Raw genomic sequence first — 17,819 nt, 5'->3', positions numbered from 1 at the left:
AGCCCATGGAATAAAAGGGACAGTTGCAGCTTGGATATAAAATTGGCTAAGGACCAGGAAACGGAGAGTAGAGGTGAACGGTTGTTTTTCGGACTGGAAGAAGGTATACAGTGGTGTTCCCCAGGGGTTGGTATAGGACCACTGCTTTTCTTGATATATATTAATGACTTGGACTTGGGTGTACAGGGCACAATTTAAAAATTTGTAGATGAAGTATAGTGAACAGTGAAGAGGATAGTGATAAACTTCAAGAAGACATAGACAGGCTGGTGGAATCTGCGGATACGTGGCAGATAAAATTTAAAGTAGAAAAGTGCAAAGTGTCACATATTGGTAGGAAGAACGAGGAGAGGCAACATAAACTAAAGGGTACAATTCTAAAGGGGGTGCATAAACAAAGAGACCTGGGGGTATATGTGCACAAATTGTTGAAGGTGGTAGGGCAGGTTGAGAAAGCGGTTAAAAAAGCATACAGGATCACAGGCTTTATAAATAGAGGGATAAAGTACAAAAGCATGGAAATTATGATGAACTTGTATAAAACACTGGTTCGGCCTCAACTGGAGTATTTTGTCCAATTCTAGGCATTGCACTTTAGGAAAGATGTGAAGGCCTTACAGAGGGTGCAAGAAAGATGTACAAGACTGGTTCCAGGGATGAGGGATTTCAATTATGTGGATAGACTGGAGAAGCTGGGGTTGTTCTCCTTAGAGCAGAGAAGGTTGAGAGGTGATTTGAAAGAGGTGTTCAAAATTATGAAGGATCTAGACAGTAAATAGAGAAAAACTGTTCCCATTGACAGAAGTGTCGAGGATCAGAGGACACAGATTTAAGGTGATTGGTAGAAGAACTAAAGGCAACATGAGGAAAAACTTTTTTACGCACGAGTGGTTAGGATCTGGAATGCACTGTCTGAAAAGGTGGTGGAGGTAGATTCAATCGCGGCTTTCAAAAGGGAATGAGATAAGTACCTGAAGGAAAAAAAATTTGCAGGGCTACGGGGAAAAGGCGGGGAAGTGGGACTAACTGAAGTGTTCTCGCAGAGAGCTGGCATGGGCTCAACAGGCCAAATGTCCTTCTTCTGTGCTGTAACCAGTCTATGATTCTATGACTTGATTCACTGATCTGTGCCAAAATAATTTCAATTATCTCCTCACTGGGATCCCATCCAGGTATAATGCAAACCATCACATCATGCCTACCAAGTCTCTACTTTGTTCTGAGGCATGCATATTAGCTAGGCTGTAACTTCATACTATCCAGCTTGGAACAACCTCACAGTACCTAACTAAAATCTGGCATGCAATGTGGCGAGCAATAAAGAATACAATAAATAATCTGACAAAGCCAAAAAAGCTTTACATTTGTCACAGCTCTTTAGGATTGTACTCTACATTTCCACAAACCAGCTAAGGAGAAAAGACACAGAAATGAGAACTTTAATGGCTACCACATAGGGTCGGTGACTATAGGAATTATGGGACATCGGCTTTCTGGTTTTATTTGTAAAACGCATGGCTTTGTTCTAATCAACCAACACCAGCATGAAATCCTAGGGGTTCTTGAAAATAACTGAGGTGTTTCAAGCTCTTCAGCGCCATCGTCATTCTCTCTCTGATCTTATTATAGACTGAACTGTAACAGTCTCAAAAAAATCCAGTGATGCAACTAATATTTAAGTGACTACCAGCATAGAGAACTGTTTTGTGCCAATGAACAGTTCATGTAATATAGTTCAATTAATACTGTACTGTATATAAGTATCCTGAAAGCCTGTCACAGAAATGCTGTACACACCTCATGTTCACTTTCATCTGTGTGTAGACTTCCATTTTCATAATCTCCAATAAGAGCTCTTGCTGTCAGGCGATGAAGTATCTGCACATGGAAGATGTTTAGTTACATGGAGATATCTATTACTTATACAAAATATAATTTTTTTTTTTTGTCTGAGCAGAAATGGTAATGCAGAATAAAAGAATCCATAATTGTAGGTAAGAAACACTCAAAGAAAGTAGGTTATTTGTGATAATTGGTGAACATGGAATTAGCTCAACTAATGCAATGGCAGAAGGATATTTCAAATGGGTTATTGTTGGCATAATGTTTGGGAAATCTAAACCAGAATACTTAGTGGTTATTTAACTTGTTTGGTTCACTAAAAATTAAAATAGAGTTTGCTTCATAACCAAAAGCCTATGGAGATCATCCTAACTTTGGGTGATGATGTAAAATGAGTGACATCAAACTAGCTGTCCATTATGCCTGATTTTCCTTTCCATTGAAGTTAAAGTTAAATTGACCTACTATAGAACTGAAAAATAACTTATATACATATATACAAAACAACACTCAATGTGTGATGCACATTTTTTAGTCATAATAGGTGAACAATTCTGCCAACATTCTGTAGCCAAAATCTGTTTATTATAAAGCCATTTGAAATGAAAATTGAAGTGCCCTCAAAGGTTCAATTGGTAAGTTAGCTGCCCAGAATGGAACTGAGCCATGCGGACCAGGAACATCCAGCTTCAAATCACTAGTTTGTGCTGAGATAGATGATCTTAGTGAGGGCAGTGATTAATTTGTTTTAGAACCCAATGTGATTTGTTTTTTGTTTTAATTTTGTTTAAGTTTACAATCTGGTGGAGTAAACAAATTCTTACAGATACGACACCTATGAAGTTTACATGCAATTACATACTATGGCCCTGAAATTTTGCTGGGGTTCTCCCAGTCTCGCATCATAACTTTAGCAGGTGATCAATGTAACCCCCAGGCAAACATTGTAAACAGCTGAAAATTGCTATTTCTATCATTTCTCTAGGGGACAGTATGCAGGTACAGCAAGTGATCAGGAAGGTCAATGGTATCTTGGCCTTTATTGCAAAAGGGATGGAGTATAAAAGCAGGGAAGTCTTGCTACAGCTATATAAGGTATTGGTGAGGCCACACCTGGAATACTGTGTGCAGTTTTGGTTTCCATATTTCCAAAAGGATATGCTTGCTTTGGAGGCAGTTCAGAGAAGGTTCACTAGGTTGATTCCGGGGATGAGGGGGTTGACTTATGAGGAAAGGTTGAGTAGGTAGGGCCTCTGCTCATTGGAATTCAGAAGAATGAGAGGTGATTTTATCGAAACGTATAAGATTATGAGGGCGCTTGACAAGGTGGATGCAGAGAGGATGTTTCCACTGATGGGGGAGACTAGAACTACAGAGCATGATCTTAGAAGAAGGGGCCGCCCATTTAAAACTGAGATGAGGAGAAATTTCGTCTCTCAGAAAGGGTTGTAAATCTGTGGAATTCGCTGCCTCAGAGAGGTGTGGAAGCTGGGACATTGAGTAAATATAAGACAGAAATAGACAGTTTCTTAAACGATAAGGGGATATAGGGTTATGGGGAGCAGGCGGGGAAGTGGAACCGAGTCCATGATCAGATCTGCCATGGTCTTATTGAATGGTGGAACAGGCTCGAGGGGTCGTATGGCCTACTCCTGTTCCTATTTCTTATGTTCTTATGATATATAGGGCCCAATCCTGGCCATGACTTGCATCAATTTTTTTTGGAGTAAGTTGTTTTTTCTGGCATAAGTTAAAAAATGCCATTTTCCCCCCAAAATTTGCTCCAGAGTAAGTCAGTTAGGTATGATTTTTTTTAGTTCAGTTTTTTTTACAAAAGGGGGCGTTCCCACACACTTACGCCAGTTTTGGCCATTTATGCCACTTTAACCAGCTAAAACTTACTCCAAATCGACTTAGGTCAGCATATGTGGCCAGCTCTGAAAAACCTTGCGGGCAGTGAAGAAAAAGCAGCGCACATTCGGCAGACATTAGGGCAGGGATAGGGAAGGGAAGGAAACTGGAGAGGACCTCAACAACCAAGCACCAAACATTGCATGCAAAAGCTCAAACAATTAAAATACTAATAAAAATGAAGTAAATCCTACCAGAGAAATGCGAGCTGCTGGCCGCGATGTCACGGAGGTGGGGGGGGGCGGGGGGCGGGGAGGGGGGATGGTAGCCAGAGAGACACTCTTTCATCCCCCCCCAACATTCTTTCTCCCCCACCCCCCAAAACTCTCCTCCCCCCCCGCCGCAAAACTCTCCTCCTCCACCTCCCACCCCCAAAACTCTCCTCCTCTCTCCCCCCCCTGCCCCCCAATCAAAAGTCTCAAGCATAGCCACACAAGCACAGCTACTAAATAAAAAATAAAAGTGAAGTCCTACCTGCCCGGGAACTCAGTGGGTCGGCTAGCTGGTGTGCGAGTCCACTCAGCCGGGGCTAGGGTGCGCCGAGATCAGGACGTCCCTTCGGCCTGGGATAGGGGCTGCGAGCATCGGGTCCTGCTCATAGCCCACAGGACGTGCTGGGAGGGCAGGAGCATGTGCGTAGCTCTCACTGAGCATGCGCGCAGGTGCCGACAGTGTTTTCAGCGCTGGCCTGTTGCTCTGCTCTCCCCACCCCCCCCTTCAGTCTCCACGCCACGCCTCGACTCCGGGGACTCCGAAGAGCGGCCAGGATGGGGCCCCTTTTTTCTGGTGCCCTTTCCAACGCGCAAAGTCAGTGCGCCGAAAAAAGGGGTTGGGCGATGTTGGGCCCATCATGAGAGAATGGAACAACCCCCTCAGAATTTTAAAGCCTATATTTTGAATACCAGAAATAAACGAACTTATACTGCAATAAATAATCCCCTGATCACTATGTGGCACATCCTAAGTATATCTACTAAGATTTCCTCCATTCACTATTTTTAAAGAGATTGTGAACTCATTCCAAAAGAATGTTTATAATTTTGCCAGATATGCCAAGCAGAGGAAATCAGCAAGCCTACACTTATTACATAGCAACATGTTCCTAAGCACTTCACGAAGAGCAGGGGTTCAGCAGGTTGACAGAAAGTATGTGTTGTATATGCATGCCTGTTTACTGTGTGATGTCTGTAACACTGTTATGCAACACTGAATGTACCCTTACACTATACACACCTTAGCTGTACACCAGAGGGTGCTGCTGCTGGAGACCTAAGGGTTACCTGCAGCCAGTATATAAAGGAGCTCACAGCTTGGTGTCCTCACTCAAGGAGTTGCAAATAAAGGACTACAGTTTCAATATCATACCCTGCCTCGTGGAGACATTTGCTAAAGGTATCTAGATACACTACAACTGGCGACGAGGATACGAGGTCACGAACTACATGCTCAAAATGTCTAATCTCAGCAACTTTCAGCAATTTACAGAGGGGGAAGATTGGGACACTTTTGTGGAAAGATTGGAACATTTCTTTATAGCCAACGACCTGGATGAGGACACACCGGCTACACGACCGAACAAACGCAGGGCCATCCTGCTTAGCAGTTGTCGCCCCTCTATCCATTGTCTTGTCAGGGACTTGCTAGCCCCAGCGAAGACAACTACCAAAAGCTATGAGGAACTTGCAACACTTATACAGGAACAACTAAAACCGAAAGAAAGCATCCTCACAGCCAGGCATCGGTTCTACACTTACCGGCAACCTGAGGGCCAAGAAATTACTAAGTATGCTGTACACCTAAGAAGACTAGCTGCTCCGTGTGATTTTGGAGACCACCTAAATTAAGCCCTAAGGGAGATACTCATCATTGGAATCGGCCACGAGGCACAAGTTGTTCTCTGCTGACATTACGGTCACCCTGCAGAAAGCAATTCGAGTGAGCCAGGCCTACATGGTTTCGGCTAGCGACTCCAAGAGAATACTGACCCAGGACTCTAAACCGTCGAGCGCAGTACACCGCATGGATACTTCGAAAGGCAGGAAGGCTGCCCCGAGTCTAGCAACCCTGAGTCCGCCACATGGGCAAACCGGATGGCCCTGTGCTGGCGCTGTGGAGGAAACCACGGCCCACCAGTGCCGCTACAAAGACTATGCATGCAAAGGCTGAAAAGAGAAAGGGCACCTCCAAAGAATGGGTGCAGAAAAAGCTGTACTCACCGCGTCTCTGATGAGTTGGCTGATCACCCGGGCTCCGACACAGATGATGATGAAGTTGCTCAAACCGTGGAAGAAGAGTATGGAATCTATACCTGCTCCACCGAAAGTTCTCCATGGATGATGGAAGTGGACATCGACGGGGTCCCAGTCTCCATGGAAATCGACACAGGGGCGAGCCAGTCTGTGATGAGCCAAACTACCTTTGAAAAACTTTGGATAAATCCTGCCAATTGACCGAAACTGTCTCCTGTCCAGGCGCAGCTCCTCACCTACAACAAAGGTAAAATCCAAATCGTTGGCAGCGCAGACGTCCAGGTCTCCCAGGGCGGCGTGTTGAACAAACTCCCCCTGTGGATTGTAGCCGGCGACGGTCCCATGCTGCTGGGCAGAAATTGGATGAACCCGGTCCACATCAGGCGAAGTGGCGACAGCATCTGGTCCCCGGCAATCGAGCTCGAACATGGATCCATCGTTGCATCCGGAGGTTCCACTGTCCAGCTCAATGGCGTGGCGACGACTCCACAACACCACGGCGAAATCTCCAAGATCGAGGATCCAAACTCCACTTTCTAGGCCGGGGCAGCACTCCAAGAGGTGAACAGCGTCGAAAGAAAGGAACTCCCGAAGTTCAGGGTCGAACCTGTGGAAGAAAAGAGCACCACAGTCTACCTGCAGAAGAGCCAGAAGATGGCTGCCGCACCACGAGGAGTAGAACCTGTAATCAAAATGGCCACGTCCATACCACGAGGGGCAGCGTTGGAGGAGCGACACGTGGCACCAAGCGGTCAATCAGGTTGGGAGGCTCCCTTAAAGGAGACCGGTAACCAAAGAAATTTAAAGGGACAGTTTCAACTATTTGAGTACAAGGACTTTAAAGCTAAAGATGCAATTAAAGGGTGCAAGTATGAAAATGTATGCAATGTAACCATGAATTGTGATGCTGATTTAACTAATGTGACTAATGAGATGAATGCAAGTGTCAGTAAGGTTAAGAACAAGTTTATTATGCTTAACAATTATGATAGAGAATGTGAAATGCCTAATGTAACCATGTCTGTTGAAACCAAGACACCCAAAAGTGATGCAAGTGTTAGAATGCAGGCTTGACTATGTGTGATCAGAGCCAAGGTGTCATGTATACCAGTAGGACACTGCCAAAGGACATTGGGTTCTACAGGGACCACGCTGATGCCAATGGAATCCCTCTGTAGGAGACCCCCAGGTCCCCCAGGTCCAGCAGACTACCTGACCATGTAGCCTGGACTTTTGGAACGAGTGTGATGCCCCTTGCAGGACACACACACACCCAGTGGGAGTAGACCCACTACAGGGACACTGGTCAATGGGCAGCCCAGCCACCACCCATGGCAACCTGCACCAGACCAGCCCTACAAGCCCCATACTACCAGGGCCAACAACAGGAGCGCGAGGCCAATACCCTCCAGCTTTCTGGCAAACCCTGGGATGATCTGACCCTCATCTAAATTGGTGGATAAGGAGCCCACCCAGTCCTGTGGCCCTGCCCACCACCCCACAACTACCCACATGACAGCGCATACACACCACCCACTGCTGCCGTGGCTATCCCCCTGAGGGATCCCACAACAGTGACACCCACTTGGTCTGTGTGTGAGGGAGGGGAAACATATGAGGCCAGCCTCAAGCACAGGGGTCACACACCTGGCAACCACACAACCCTCACCACAACCCCCCAATATCTACCACTGATTACCTCCCCTGGTCATGAAAATAAGGATATGAAAAATGCTTTGGGGGGGGGGAAAGTGTTGTTGTATATGCATGCCTGTTTACTGTGTGATGTCTTTAACACTGTTATGCAACATTGAATGCACCCTTACACTGTACACAGCTTACCTGAACACCAGAGGGTGCTGCTGCTGGGGACCTAAGGGTTACCTGAATACTGCAGGTAACCCAGTATATAAAGGAGCTCACAGCTTGGTGACCTCACTCGAGGAGCTGCAAATAAAGGACTACAGTTCTACACAGTTTCAGTATCATACCCTGCCTCGTGGAGTCATTTGCTAAAGGTATCTACATACACTACTGTATGTTTGAAAAAATAGATCTTGAAGGATATGTTTGACAGTGAGGTGAGATTTAAGAAGAGAGGGGTTCAGAAAGAGAACTCCAGAGCACACGGCAATGACAGCTAAGGGCTCTGGCACCAATACTGTATATCCCTCTATTTTTCAAGCTATTTTAATGACTCCTTTTTCCAGTTTTCCCTGCTTATACACCAAAAGTGCTAAGAGGATGATGACCAGGTGTCTTGCTCCTTGGCCTCTACCCAGTGCCAATCTCTGCCAGCCACCAAGAGATACACAAGGGTGATCTAGTGGTAATGCTCCAATTTTCCCTTCCATCTATAAACTGGTGCCTGGGTGCTGGTAACCTCTTACACCAGCACTGCAGAAGGTAGAAACTAAGTTTCATATACATTGAAGCTCCAATTTTCTGTGTTAACACATAGCAGAAACAATTTTCTTTGTACTCCACCATCACCTCAAAATATTGGCGCCTTTTATATGCCCTCTGCCCAATAACTATCAATACAGTAGAACAACAAACATTTGGATGCGAGTTTAAGGTTGATGATATTCATAAACATATCAAAACCCATCACTGGAATTATAGTCTTGTATCTCAGTGCCACCCATCTATTATCCTGCAACCACACACAAGCACAGTTTAATCTTATTCGTGTTTTCCTGAACAATTCCTACATTTATGTTCATTAAAACTGTTTTAATAAAGCAGAACTGGCCATGTACCTTTCCCTTTGTCTTCTGCAGTTCAGTGGTGGAAACCATGGTGCTAACTTCTTGGTTATTGATCACAGCACAGAGTGCAGCCTGATGTACACAAGGCAACAGTGATTAAAGCACACAACACTCATACATCAGGAAATCTTAAAAATGATAAACTTCTAATAAGCAGCTTACTTTATTTTTCTATTTTTATTCTCAATCCAAGGCACCCAAATCCCAAAACTATAACATAATGACATTGAAATTGGACATGTGATTTCTAGACTACATAATGTAGTGCCTCGAAGCCCACACTTGCAGGGTCTTTAAGTGTAAACTCTAGAGAGATCTTGATACAGATTGGTCAGATGTAATGTAATGATCTATTAAAAAGAAAAAAGTGCATCTCACCTGAGTACAATGAGGGACAAAGCCATAGATGAGCAATCTTGAACTGCTGAATACAGAGTGAATCTGGGCAGGGGCTTGGACTGGGTCTGGAGCATTGAATACCTTCCACTTAACAGAAATTGAACTGCAGCCTGGTTGAGTGACTCGATCCACCTGAGATAGAACCTATCAGGAAGAGATCAACTATGAGATTAAACCTTCAATATAATTAAGATCCAGCCCGGATAATGAAGGTGTGCATTCATTTAGAGTAAACTGAAAAAGTGATCAGTTCTCCTTCTCCTTTAAGTATTAAATTTAAGGAGAAGAAAAATCTGGGGCAAGGATTGTTCAAGGTACAGGTTGAACTTCCCTTATCCGGTACACTCAGGACCTGGCCTGTGCCGGATAAGGGATTTTGCCGGACGAGGGGAGATCATATGTTTGACCGTCTTTTACAACTGCCAACCAGCCAGCCCCGATACAGATATCCCCGACCCTGCCATCCACCACTTCGCTCCCCACCCTCCCCACCCCCCACAACAATCTCCAAAATTCATTGAAAGTAATGAAGAGGTATTTTCTTTTTGTTTGGCAGTGCGCCGAGGGCAGCGGGGAGGGGAGGGGAGGAGCAGCCAGCCCGAGGACACGGCCCGCCAGCTCAACTGCAAAGGGAGTGCCGACGGCAGCAGGTATTGGAGGGGAGGAGCGGCCAGCCCAAGGACATGGCCCACTGGCCTGACCCCAGAGGGAGCGCTGATGGCAGCAAGGAGCAATGGGGAGGAGTGGCCAGCACGAGGACACGGCCCACCAGCCCGACCACAGAGGGAGCGCCGATGGCAGCAGGGAATAAAGGGCTACATTTTCCACGAGGTGGTTAAGGCCCAAAAAAATGGGCCATGTTCCAGTGATGTGGGACGTCTCGCCCGTGCTGATCGCTGGCACAAGGCCCATTTTTTTTTTGCGATTTTCCACTCGGCCTTACCCCGGCGATGTTAAATGGGTGATCTAATTTTTCGGCGATCTCACGATCGCCCAAAGAAAACAGAAGTCAAACTGAAGTCATAGAAAAAAAAAAGCTTCCCTAGCAACGCTATTGTGCGCATGTGTGGGATTTTTTTTTGCCGCATTTGGAGAAGTCATGGGTCATCGCACACGCTCAGAAGCACAGGGAGGGTCAGAGAGAGCGGGAGAGAGAGGAGAGAGGACTGTTCGTTTGCTCTGTGAAATATTTGACTAATCTAGTATATAGTTCTTAAAGTATCTTAAAGCAATGTCGATGCAGCTAGAAAAGGAAAGGGAGAGTGAAAGGAGAAGGGCCAAAGCCTTTAGCGAGGAGGCCACAAGGCCCTTGTAAATGTAGTGATTAATAGGTGGGAAATCTCCACTCCATGCATATCGCAGAATATGGGTGGAGATTGCCGATGTTGTGACATCGGCATCTAATGAGGTGCAGACTGCTGACCAGTGCTGCAAGAGATGGAACAGCCTACTGGCAGCAGCCAGAGTAAGTTGCATTTTATATTCTATATTTAAAACATATTTAAAAGTCATATTTAAAATCATACATATGTATTATTTACTTGATGTTTATAAATTTTAATTAGATTCTTCAATGTCATTTATTTATAATATAAAATAATTAAATTATAAATACATTTATTTACCCTAACACTAAGTTGAATCTTATAGTATTAAAAATTATTCATATGTACTGCAATGTTAAATAATAATTGAACATTTAAATCTGTCAGTCTTAAATGTTTATTGTCAAGTCCATTAGCTTATGCCTTGCAATGTTATCTTATCATTTACAGAAGAAGATAATTATCAACCGTGCGGAGCAAAGGAGGGTGGGCGGCAGCTCCGCAACGGTGCACGTGCTAGCACAATACGAGGAGCTTGCGGTGGCCTTGGTGGGGCCTGAAAGCCGTTCGGTCATGACCCGTGGTGTGGCCGAGCCCACTCTTCAGTCTCATGAGTAAAGGGAACTGTGCAATGTGTCAAACATTACTAAATACATACTAAAAATATCATAGTTATGCATGTAATGGTATACAATTATAATTCAATAATTTTGATGTACTCTTGATCTACGAATGAGGCCATGTTACCCCTGGTGAACCCTTGTGCTTATGAGGTTTTGAAAAGTATTGCAATATTTTGGGTTATTGAAATATTGATATTGAAATATTGATATATATTGACATAAGTTTTTTTAGAAATTTCATTCATCTTTCTAAGGTCAAGTGTCCGTTGAGCCAGGTGATTTAGCAGACATCCGCAAATATCGACCCTTCGAACAGCTCGCAGGAGGAAGAGACGGAGGAGGAGGATGTTAACACTCAATCCATAACTCAATTTGAGCCGGAGCAAGAGGAGGAGGATGAGATTGTTTTTCGGGGGGGGGGGGGCCAACAACCTGCAGCCATCTCAATTGAGATGGATGAGGCACCGAGGCTAAGCAGTGTGCAGGTGGTGACGCCAAGGCGCGTAATTTTGCAAACGCCGACCCCACGGAGGTCCGGTCAGCGGGGTGAGCAATCACCTACCATGTAGGGCCAGACTGAGAGCTTATTATCCCTGTGCAGGGAGACGGTTGCGATTGATCGCGACCTTATCCAGGGTTTCACGGGATTCTCTGTCAACTGGAACCAGTTCCCCGCGAACTGGAGCCAGTTTCCAGCAACCTGGAGCGAGTTCTGCCAGAACTTCTCCAACTGGTCTTCTGAGCAGTCACAGACTGCAAGGGAGATGTTGGAGGCCATTCAGCAGCAGACAGCCGCAACCAATGCCCTACGGCATGCGTTGCTGGCTGGACACAGCGCTGCACCCCAAGATGTCGTGTTTGCTCGTAGCGAGACCCCGAGCACACAAGCGAGTACGGAGGACACCGTTCCTCCTGACTTGGAAGTGGAGCTTCAGGCTTCCGCTTTCGCTCCGTCACCTTCACCATGGCAGGAAGTCTTGCCGCCCCACTCTGCACGACGTCTTGGTGTCGGTCTGCGTAGACCAAAACGGGCAGGTGGGGTACGAACACTGGGTGGGACTGGACCTGGAGGGAAACGTGGCCGCAGGTAGGGAGGGGGGAGTGTTTCCAAAAGTTTATTCGTTCAGTGTTTACTTGTTCAATTGTTCTTGTTTTGTTAACTGTTCATTGTTCATTGTTAAGATTTTGCGGATTTGAGGGAAGAGTGGGTTAGTGCGGGGGGCGGGGGGGTTGGACGGATAGTTTATTAAAGTTTTTTTTATATTTGTTGATAAAAACAATTTTCTTTAACTCAATAAATTGTGTGTGTCTTCTCTCTTAGTTACATTAGTTATCAACTATACAGTTGTTAATCCATATTTGTTTATTCTTTTACTATACAAGTACTTTACTTACACTATACTTTATATTTAAAATAAGCATAAATTCTGATGATAGGCCAGTGCAGGCAAGACAACAAGGAAACCCCACGGAATTGAAACTTTTGATTAATCCTAACTGTAAATCAACATCTGAATGTCCACATTTAGCGAGTGGAACCCGCATTCTTTAAGGGTGCTTTGAGGGCAATGTGCATACAGTCTATTGCTCCCTGCACCTTGAGGAAGTCTGCTATTCTCGAGAAACCGAAAGTACTCTCGGTCTGTGCCTCCCTGGTCATTGTGAAGCTTATGAAGTCCCTCCACGAACATAAAGAGCTTCAGTCACCTGTCAAATGCAGCAGTGTGTAGCGTGCTGATGTCTAATTTTAATAATCTCTCAACAATACCTAATCACTGTACTCTGCACTCTCTGTACTCTCTAAGCTGTATACCAGTCAGTTTGATAGGTCCCAACAATATCAGTAAATAACTTCACTATGTAAAAGCTATTTACAAAATAATTTCAATATATAAAAGCTATTTACCAAAAATAACTTGATAATACCTATTTATATTCCCTGTCCCAATATTCTGAGTACAATTATCTTTGAAATAATTCTCTAAATAACTCATAACTAATCCTCCGCCCTTCCTCTGAAGTCAAAATGGCATCTGCAGTGCCCATTTTCCTTCTCTTAGGCCCAGAAAAAGCAACTATTTCTCAGCACTCTTTTGGGCCTTGCATCAGCCCAGCGAAGTGCATGCTAGGTGCTGAAACTTGGTTTGGGCCTTGTGTGGGCTATAATTTCGGCTATCTTCTCAGCGATCAAAGTGGAAACTTAGGCACCTGTTTTTCGGGCGATATTTTGGGCCTAGTTTCCACTGTTTGCTCAAAATGGGCGATAGAGATCCGTTTTGGGCCATATATGGGCCATAGATGGGCGATGTGAAGTGGAAAGTCTAGCCCAAAATAACTTATCAAGCTTTTATTTATAATTTACTTCAAAATATAATTATTAGTAGTACAGGTTGAACCTCCCCTTCCCCCCACCCCCCGGCCCCCACCGACTTGCATACCCACCCTCAAGGCCGCTTCGGCAATAAGTGCCTTCAGAATCAGACAGAGGAAGGAGTCTCCGTCTTCAGGAGAGCAGAGAATATTGGTGAGTACGAAAAAAAATTATCTGTGCATGCGCCACCCGGTGGGAATGGTGCCGGACGAGGGGCAGTGCCGAATAAGAGAGTCCCGGATAAGAGAGGTTCAACCTATACTCTCACTTTTTATAGAAGGAAAACAATTAGCATAATATATTTCTGACTTTTTAAAAAACTTCAATTTCTTTCAGCTATGAAGACTCTCAAGCACTCTAGGGATGGAGATTTCCTGGCCTGCAGTATGGGGGGAAAAATTGTGGTCGGAGGCTTTCTTCGTACAAACACCTCCGACCCGAAAAAAATCTACGAAAGTACCTGGTGGTCCGGAGGAACGTAGAGATTACAGTCGGAGGCCTAGATTCGCTGCACAGCGCATTGGGAGATGTCTTTCAGGATGTGGGCCTGGACCACTAATCACGATGCAGTATTCTCATTGATAAAAATGGGAGCTCTGTTTGTACAGACTCCCATTACTATCAATGAGAAAACCTCCTAAAATACTGAAACACAGCATAATAAATAAATAAAACACCACATATTTAAAATTAATTGAAATAAAATGTAATTAAATGTTTTAGAAAACATATTTTTTGGATTTTTTTTTAAAGTGTTAAAAATAAGCTTACCTTAATGGCCAGGGTTTCCAATATAAAAATGAGTGTTTAAATTTAATTTTTATATGTTTTCAAACTCTTACGCTGGTAAAAGTAATCTATGCGTCAGCTTTTACCAGGCGTAAAAGTTCAAAGGAGAAATGCTGGGCATGAGTTGGGCAAATCTTTCCCGCACGAATGTCCTTCTCCCGGGGATGAGGACAGATTTGAAAAGCCGGTTTTCAGCGCATGCGGATTGCACCCTAAAAACCGGCTTTTGCGAAGCCTCGCTGAGTCTGTGCGGCAAGGCCGGAAATTTCAGCCCGTGGTTTCCCAGGGTCAACAGCTTCACAGTGGGTCTCAGACAGGTGGGAAGTCATAGAATCATAGAAATTTACAGCTCGGAAGGAGGCCATTTCGGACCCTCATGTCCGTGCCAGCCAACAAAGAGCTTTCCAGCCTAATCCCACTTTATAGCTCTTGGTCCGTAGCCTTGTAGGTTACGGCACTTCAAGTGCACATCCAACTACTTTTTAAATGTGGTGAATGTTTCTGCCACTACCACACTTTCAGGCAGTGACTTCCAGATCTCCACCACCGTCTGGGTGAAAAAAATTTCCCTCATATCCCCTCTAAACCTCCTACCAATTACTTTAAATCTATGCCCCCTGGTTGTTGACCCCTCTGCTAAGGGAAATAGGTCCTTCTTATCCACTCTATCTAGGCCCCTCATAATTTTATATACCTCAATAAGGTGTCTCCTTGGCCGCCTCTGTTCCAAAAAAACCAAATCCAGCCTATCCAATCTTTCCTCATAGCTAAGTCATGTTCCCTGCCATTTATGACAGAAATTTATGATCAGTATTATTTTCTTTGATAAAAGGATGGGTACTTGGAATAAAAGGTTCTCTCCCTAGAGAATCTTACAATCTATAAAAATGAATTGGATGAAGGGACCGAGTGTAATGTAGCCAAATTTGCTGATGGGTGGGAAAGCAAGTTGTGAGGAGGATGCAAAGAATATGCAAAGAATAGGCTAAGTGAGTGGGCAAAAATTTGGCAGATGGAGTATAATGTGGAAAAATGTGAGGTTATCCACTTTGGTAGGAAAAATAACAAAGCAAATTATTATTTAAATGGGAGAGATTACAAAATGCTGCAGTACAGAGGGATCTGTGGGTTCTTGTACATGAAACACAAAAAGTTAGCATGCAGGTTGATACGTCCTTACTATACAGTATAAATGCACACGAGGCCCATGCTTGAGAGGTGGTCAGTCTGTGACCTGTCCTTTATTCCTTAGCAATTAAGTGCAGGAAGTGGGTGGAGCTTCCCCTTTTATACCTGAAGGTCCAGGTTAGGAGTGTCTCCCACAAGTTCACCACCTAGTGGTCATTGTTCTCACAGTGTACAACTTAGGTCAGATTATACATGGGTTACATTGCTGGTTGAATACATGACATCACCTCCCCCCCCCCACAAAGTCTTATTGGGATCACAGGTTGAGTCTCTCTGGTGGTTTACGCTCTCTTGTAGAGCGCCTGAGTTGGGGCTCCGGTTGTTGGGCGCTGGCCTAAGTGTCTGCTGTTTGCGGTGCCTCAGGCCTATCCGGACTGCCCACAGTGACTGGGATCTCCTCCCTTTGGTCCCTGTGTTCGGTCACCTGTGGAGGAGTGAACTCTATATTGTGTTCTTCCTCTGCTTCTTCTATGGGGTTGCTGAACCTCCCTTTTGTTTGATCCACATGTTTGCGGCAGATTTGCCCATTGGTAAGTTTAACTACCAGAATCCTATTTCCCTCTTTGGCAATCACAGTGCCTGTGAGCCATTTGGGCCCTGCAGCGTAGTTGAGGACAAAAACAGGGTCATTTACATCAATACATTGCGCCCTCGCATTCCTGTCATGGTAGTCATATTGTGACTGGCGCCTGCTCTCGACAATTTCTTTCATAGTGGGGTGTATAAGGGATAACCTGGTTTTGAGCATCCTTTTCATTAGCAGCTGTGCAGGTGGAACCCCTGTGAGCGAGTGTGGTCGGGATCTGCAGGCCAACAGGAAGCGTGATAAGCGGCTTTGTAGGGAACCCCCTTGGATTCTGAGCATCCCCTGTTTGATTATCTGCACTGCTTGTTCTGCCTGGCCGTTTGAGGCCGGCTTGAACGGTGCCGTTCTGACATGGTTAATCCCATTGCCTGCCATGAAGTCCTGGAATTCAGTGCTTGTGAAGCACGGGCCATTGTCGCTGACCAAGATGTCCGGTAATCCGTGGGCAGCGGACATTGCCCGTAGACTTTCTACCGTGGCAGAGGATGTGCTTGAATTTAAAATGTCACACTCGATCCATTTGGAGTAGGTGTCTACTACAAACAAAAACATTTTGCCCATGAAAGGACCTGCGTAGTCCACATGGATGCGTGACCAAGGCTTGGCGGGCCATGGCCAGGGGCTAAGGGGGGTCCCCTGGGCGCATTGCCCAGCTGGGCACACGTGTTGCACTTGCGAACACAAAGTTCCAGCTCTGCATCTATCCCTGGCCACCAAACGTGTGACCTTGCAATTGCCTTCATTATGACAATGCCCGGGTGCTCATTGTGGAGTTCTCTGATGAACACCTCTCTGCCCATCTGGGGCATGAGTACGTGGTTTCCCCACAGTAGGCAATCGGCCTGAATCGAGAGTTCATCCTTGTGCCTATGAAATGGTTTAAATTCCTCAGGGCATGCCCTGTACGTGGCTGCCCAGTCCCCATTCAGGACACATTTCTTGACTAGAGACAATAGTGGGTCTCTATTTGTCCAGACTTCAATCTGACGGGCTGTCACAGGTGAGCCTTTGCTTCCGAAAGCTTCAACAGCCATGACCATCTCAGCAGCATGCTCGGTAGCCCCCTCAGTGGTGGCTAGTGGGAGCCTGCTGAGTGCATCGGCGCAGTTTTCGGTGCCCGGTCTGTGCCGAATTGTGTAGTCATAGGCGGCTAACGTGAGTGCCCACCTCTGTATGCGGGCCGATGCGTTTACATTTATGGCCTTGTTGTCGGCCAAAAGGGACGTTAGGGGTTTGTGATCTGTCTCCAGCTCAAATTTCCTGCCAAACAGATACTGGTGCATTTTCTTTACTGCATATTCACATGCGAGCGCCTCCTTTTCTACCATCCCGTAGCCCTTTCTGCCTGGGACAGACTTCTGGAGGCATAAGCTACCGGCTGTAACTGACCCTTGGCACTGACATGCTGCAACACACACGCGACACCATAGGACGACGCATCGCACGTTAACACAAGTTTCTTACATGGGTCATATAGCGTTAACAGATTGTTGGAACATAACAAATTGCGTGCTCTATTAAAAGCCCTTTCCTGGCTGTGCCCCCAGACCCATTCGCGACCTTTGCGTAGGAGCACGTGTAGCGGCTCTAGCAGCGTGCTCAATTTGGGAAGAAAGTTACCAAAATAGTTCAGGAGTCCCAGGAACGAATGCAGCTCCGTCGTGTTACGGGGTCTGGGTGCTCTCTGGATCGCTTCCGTCTTGGATGCAGTAGGGCTGATCCCGTCTGCTGCTACCCTCATCCCCAGGAATTCTACCTCTGGAGC

At 45.5% G+C, this 17,819-nt stretch overlaps 1 protein-coding gene across 2 annotated transcripts in view; it reads right to left on the bottom strand.

Annotated features, from left to right (window-relative positions):
• Positions 1-17,819, bottom strand: part of parp4 (poly (ADP-ribose) polymerase family, member 4) — a 265,891-nt gene that overhangs the window by 55,218 nt on the left and 192,854 nt on the right. For both annotated transcript variants that reach the window (XM_070892180.1, XM_070892181.1), the window contains exons 26-28: positions 9,152-9,316; positions 8,765-8,845; positions 1,798-1,878 (exon numbers count right to left, since the gene is read on the bottom strand). In XM_070892180.1, coding sequence (XP_070748281.1) covers positions 1,798-1,878; positions 8,765-8,845; positions 9,152-9,316 — 327 coding nt within the window. The remainder of the gene's footprint in view (positions 1-1,797; positions 1,879-8,764; positions 8,846-9,151; positions 9,317-17,819) is intronic.

This window comes from Pristiophorus japonicus, chromosome 10 (genome assembly GCF_044704955.1).
Source record: "Pristiophorus japonicus isolate sPriJap1 chromosome 10, sPriJap1.hap1, whole genome shotgun sequence".
Taxonomy (NCBI): Eukaryota; Metazoa; Chordata; class Chondrichthyes; family Pristiophoridae; genus Pristiophorus; species Pristiophorus japonicus.
Note: the sequence above shows the minus strand (reverse complement) of the source record. Positions and strands in the feature narration are given on the sequence as shown.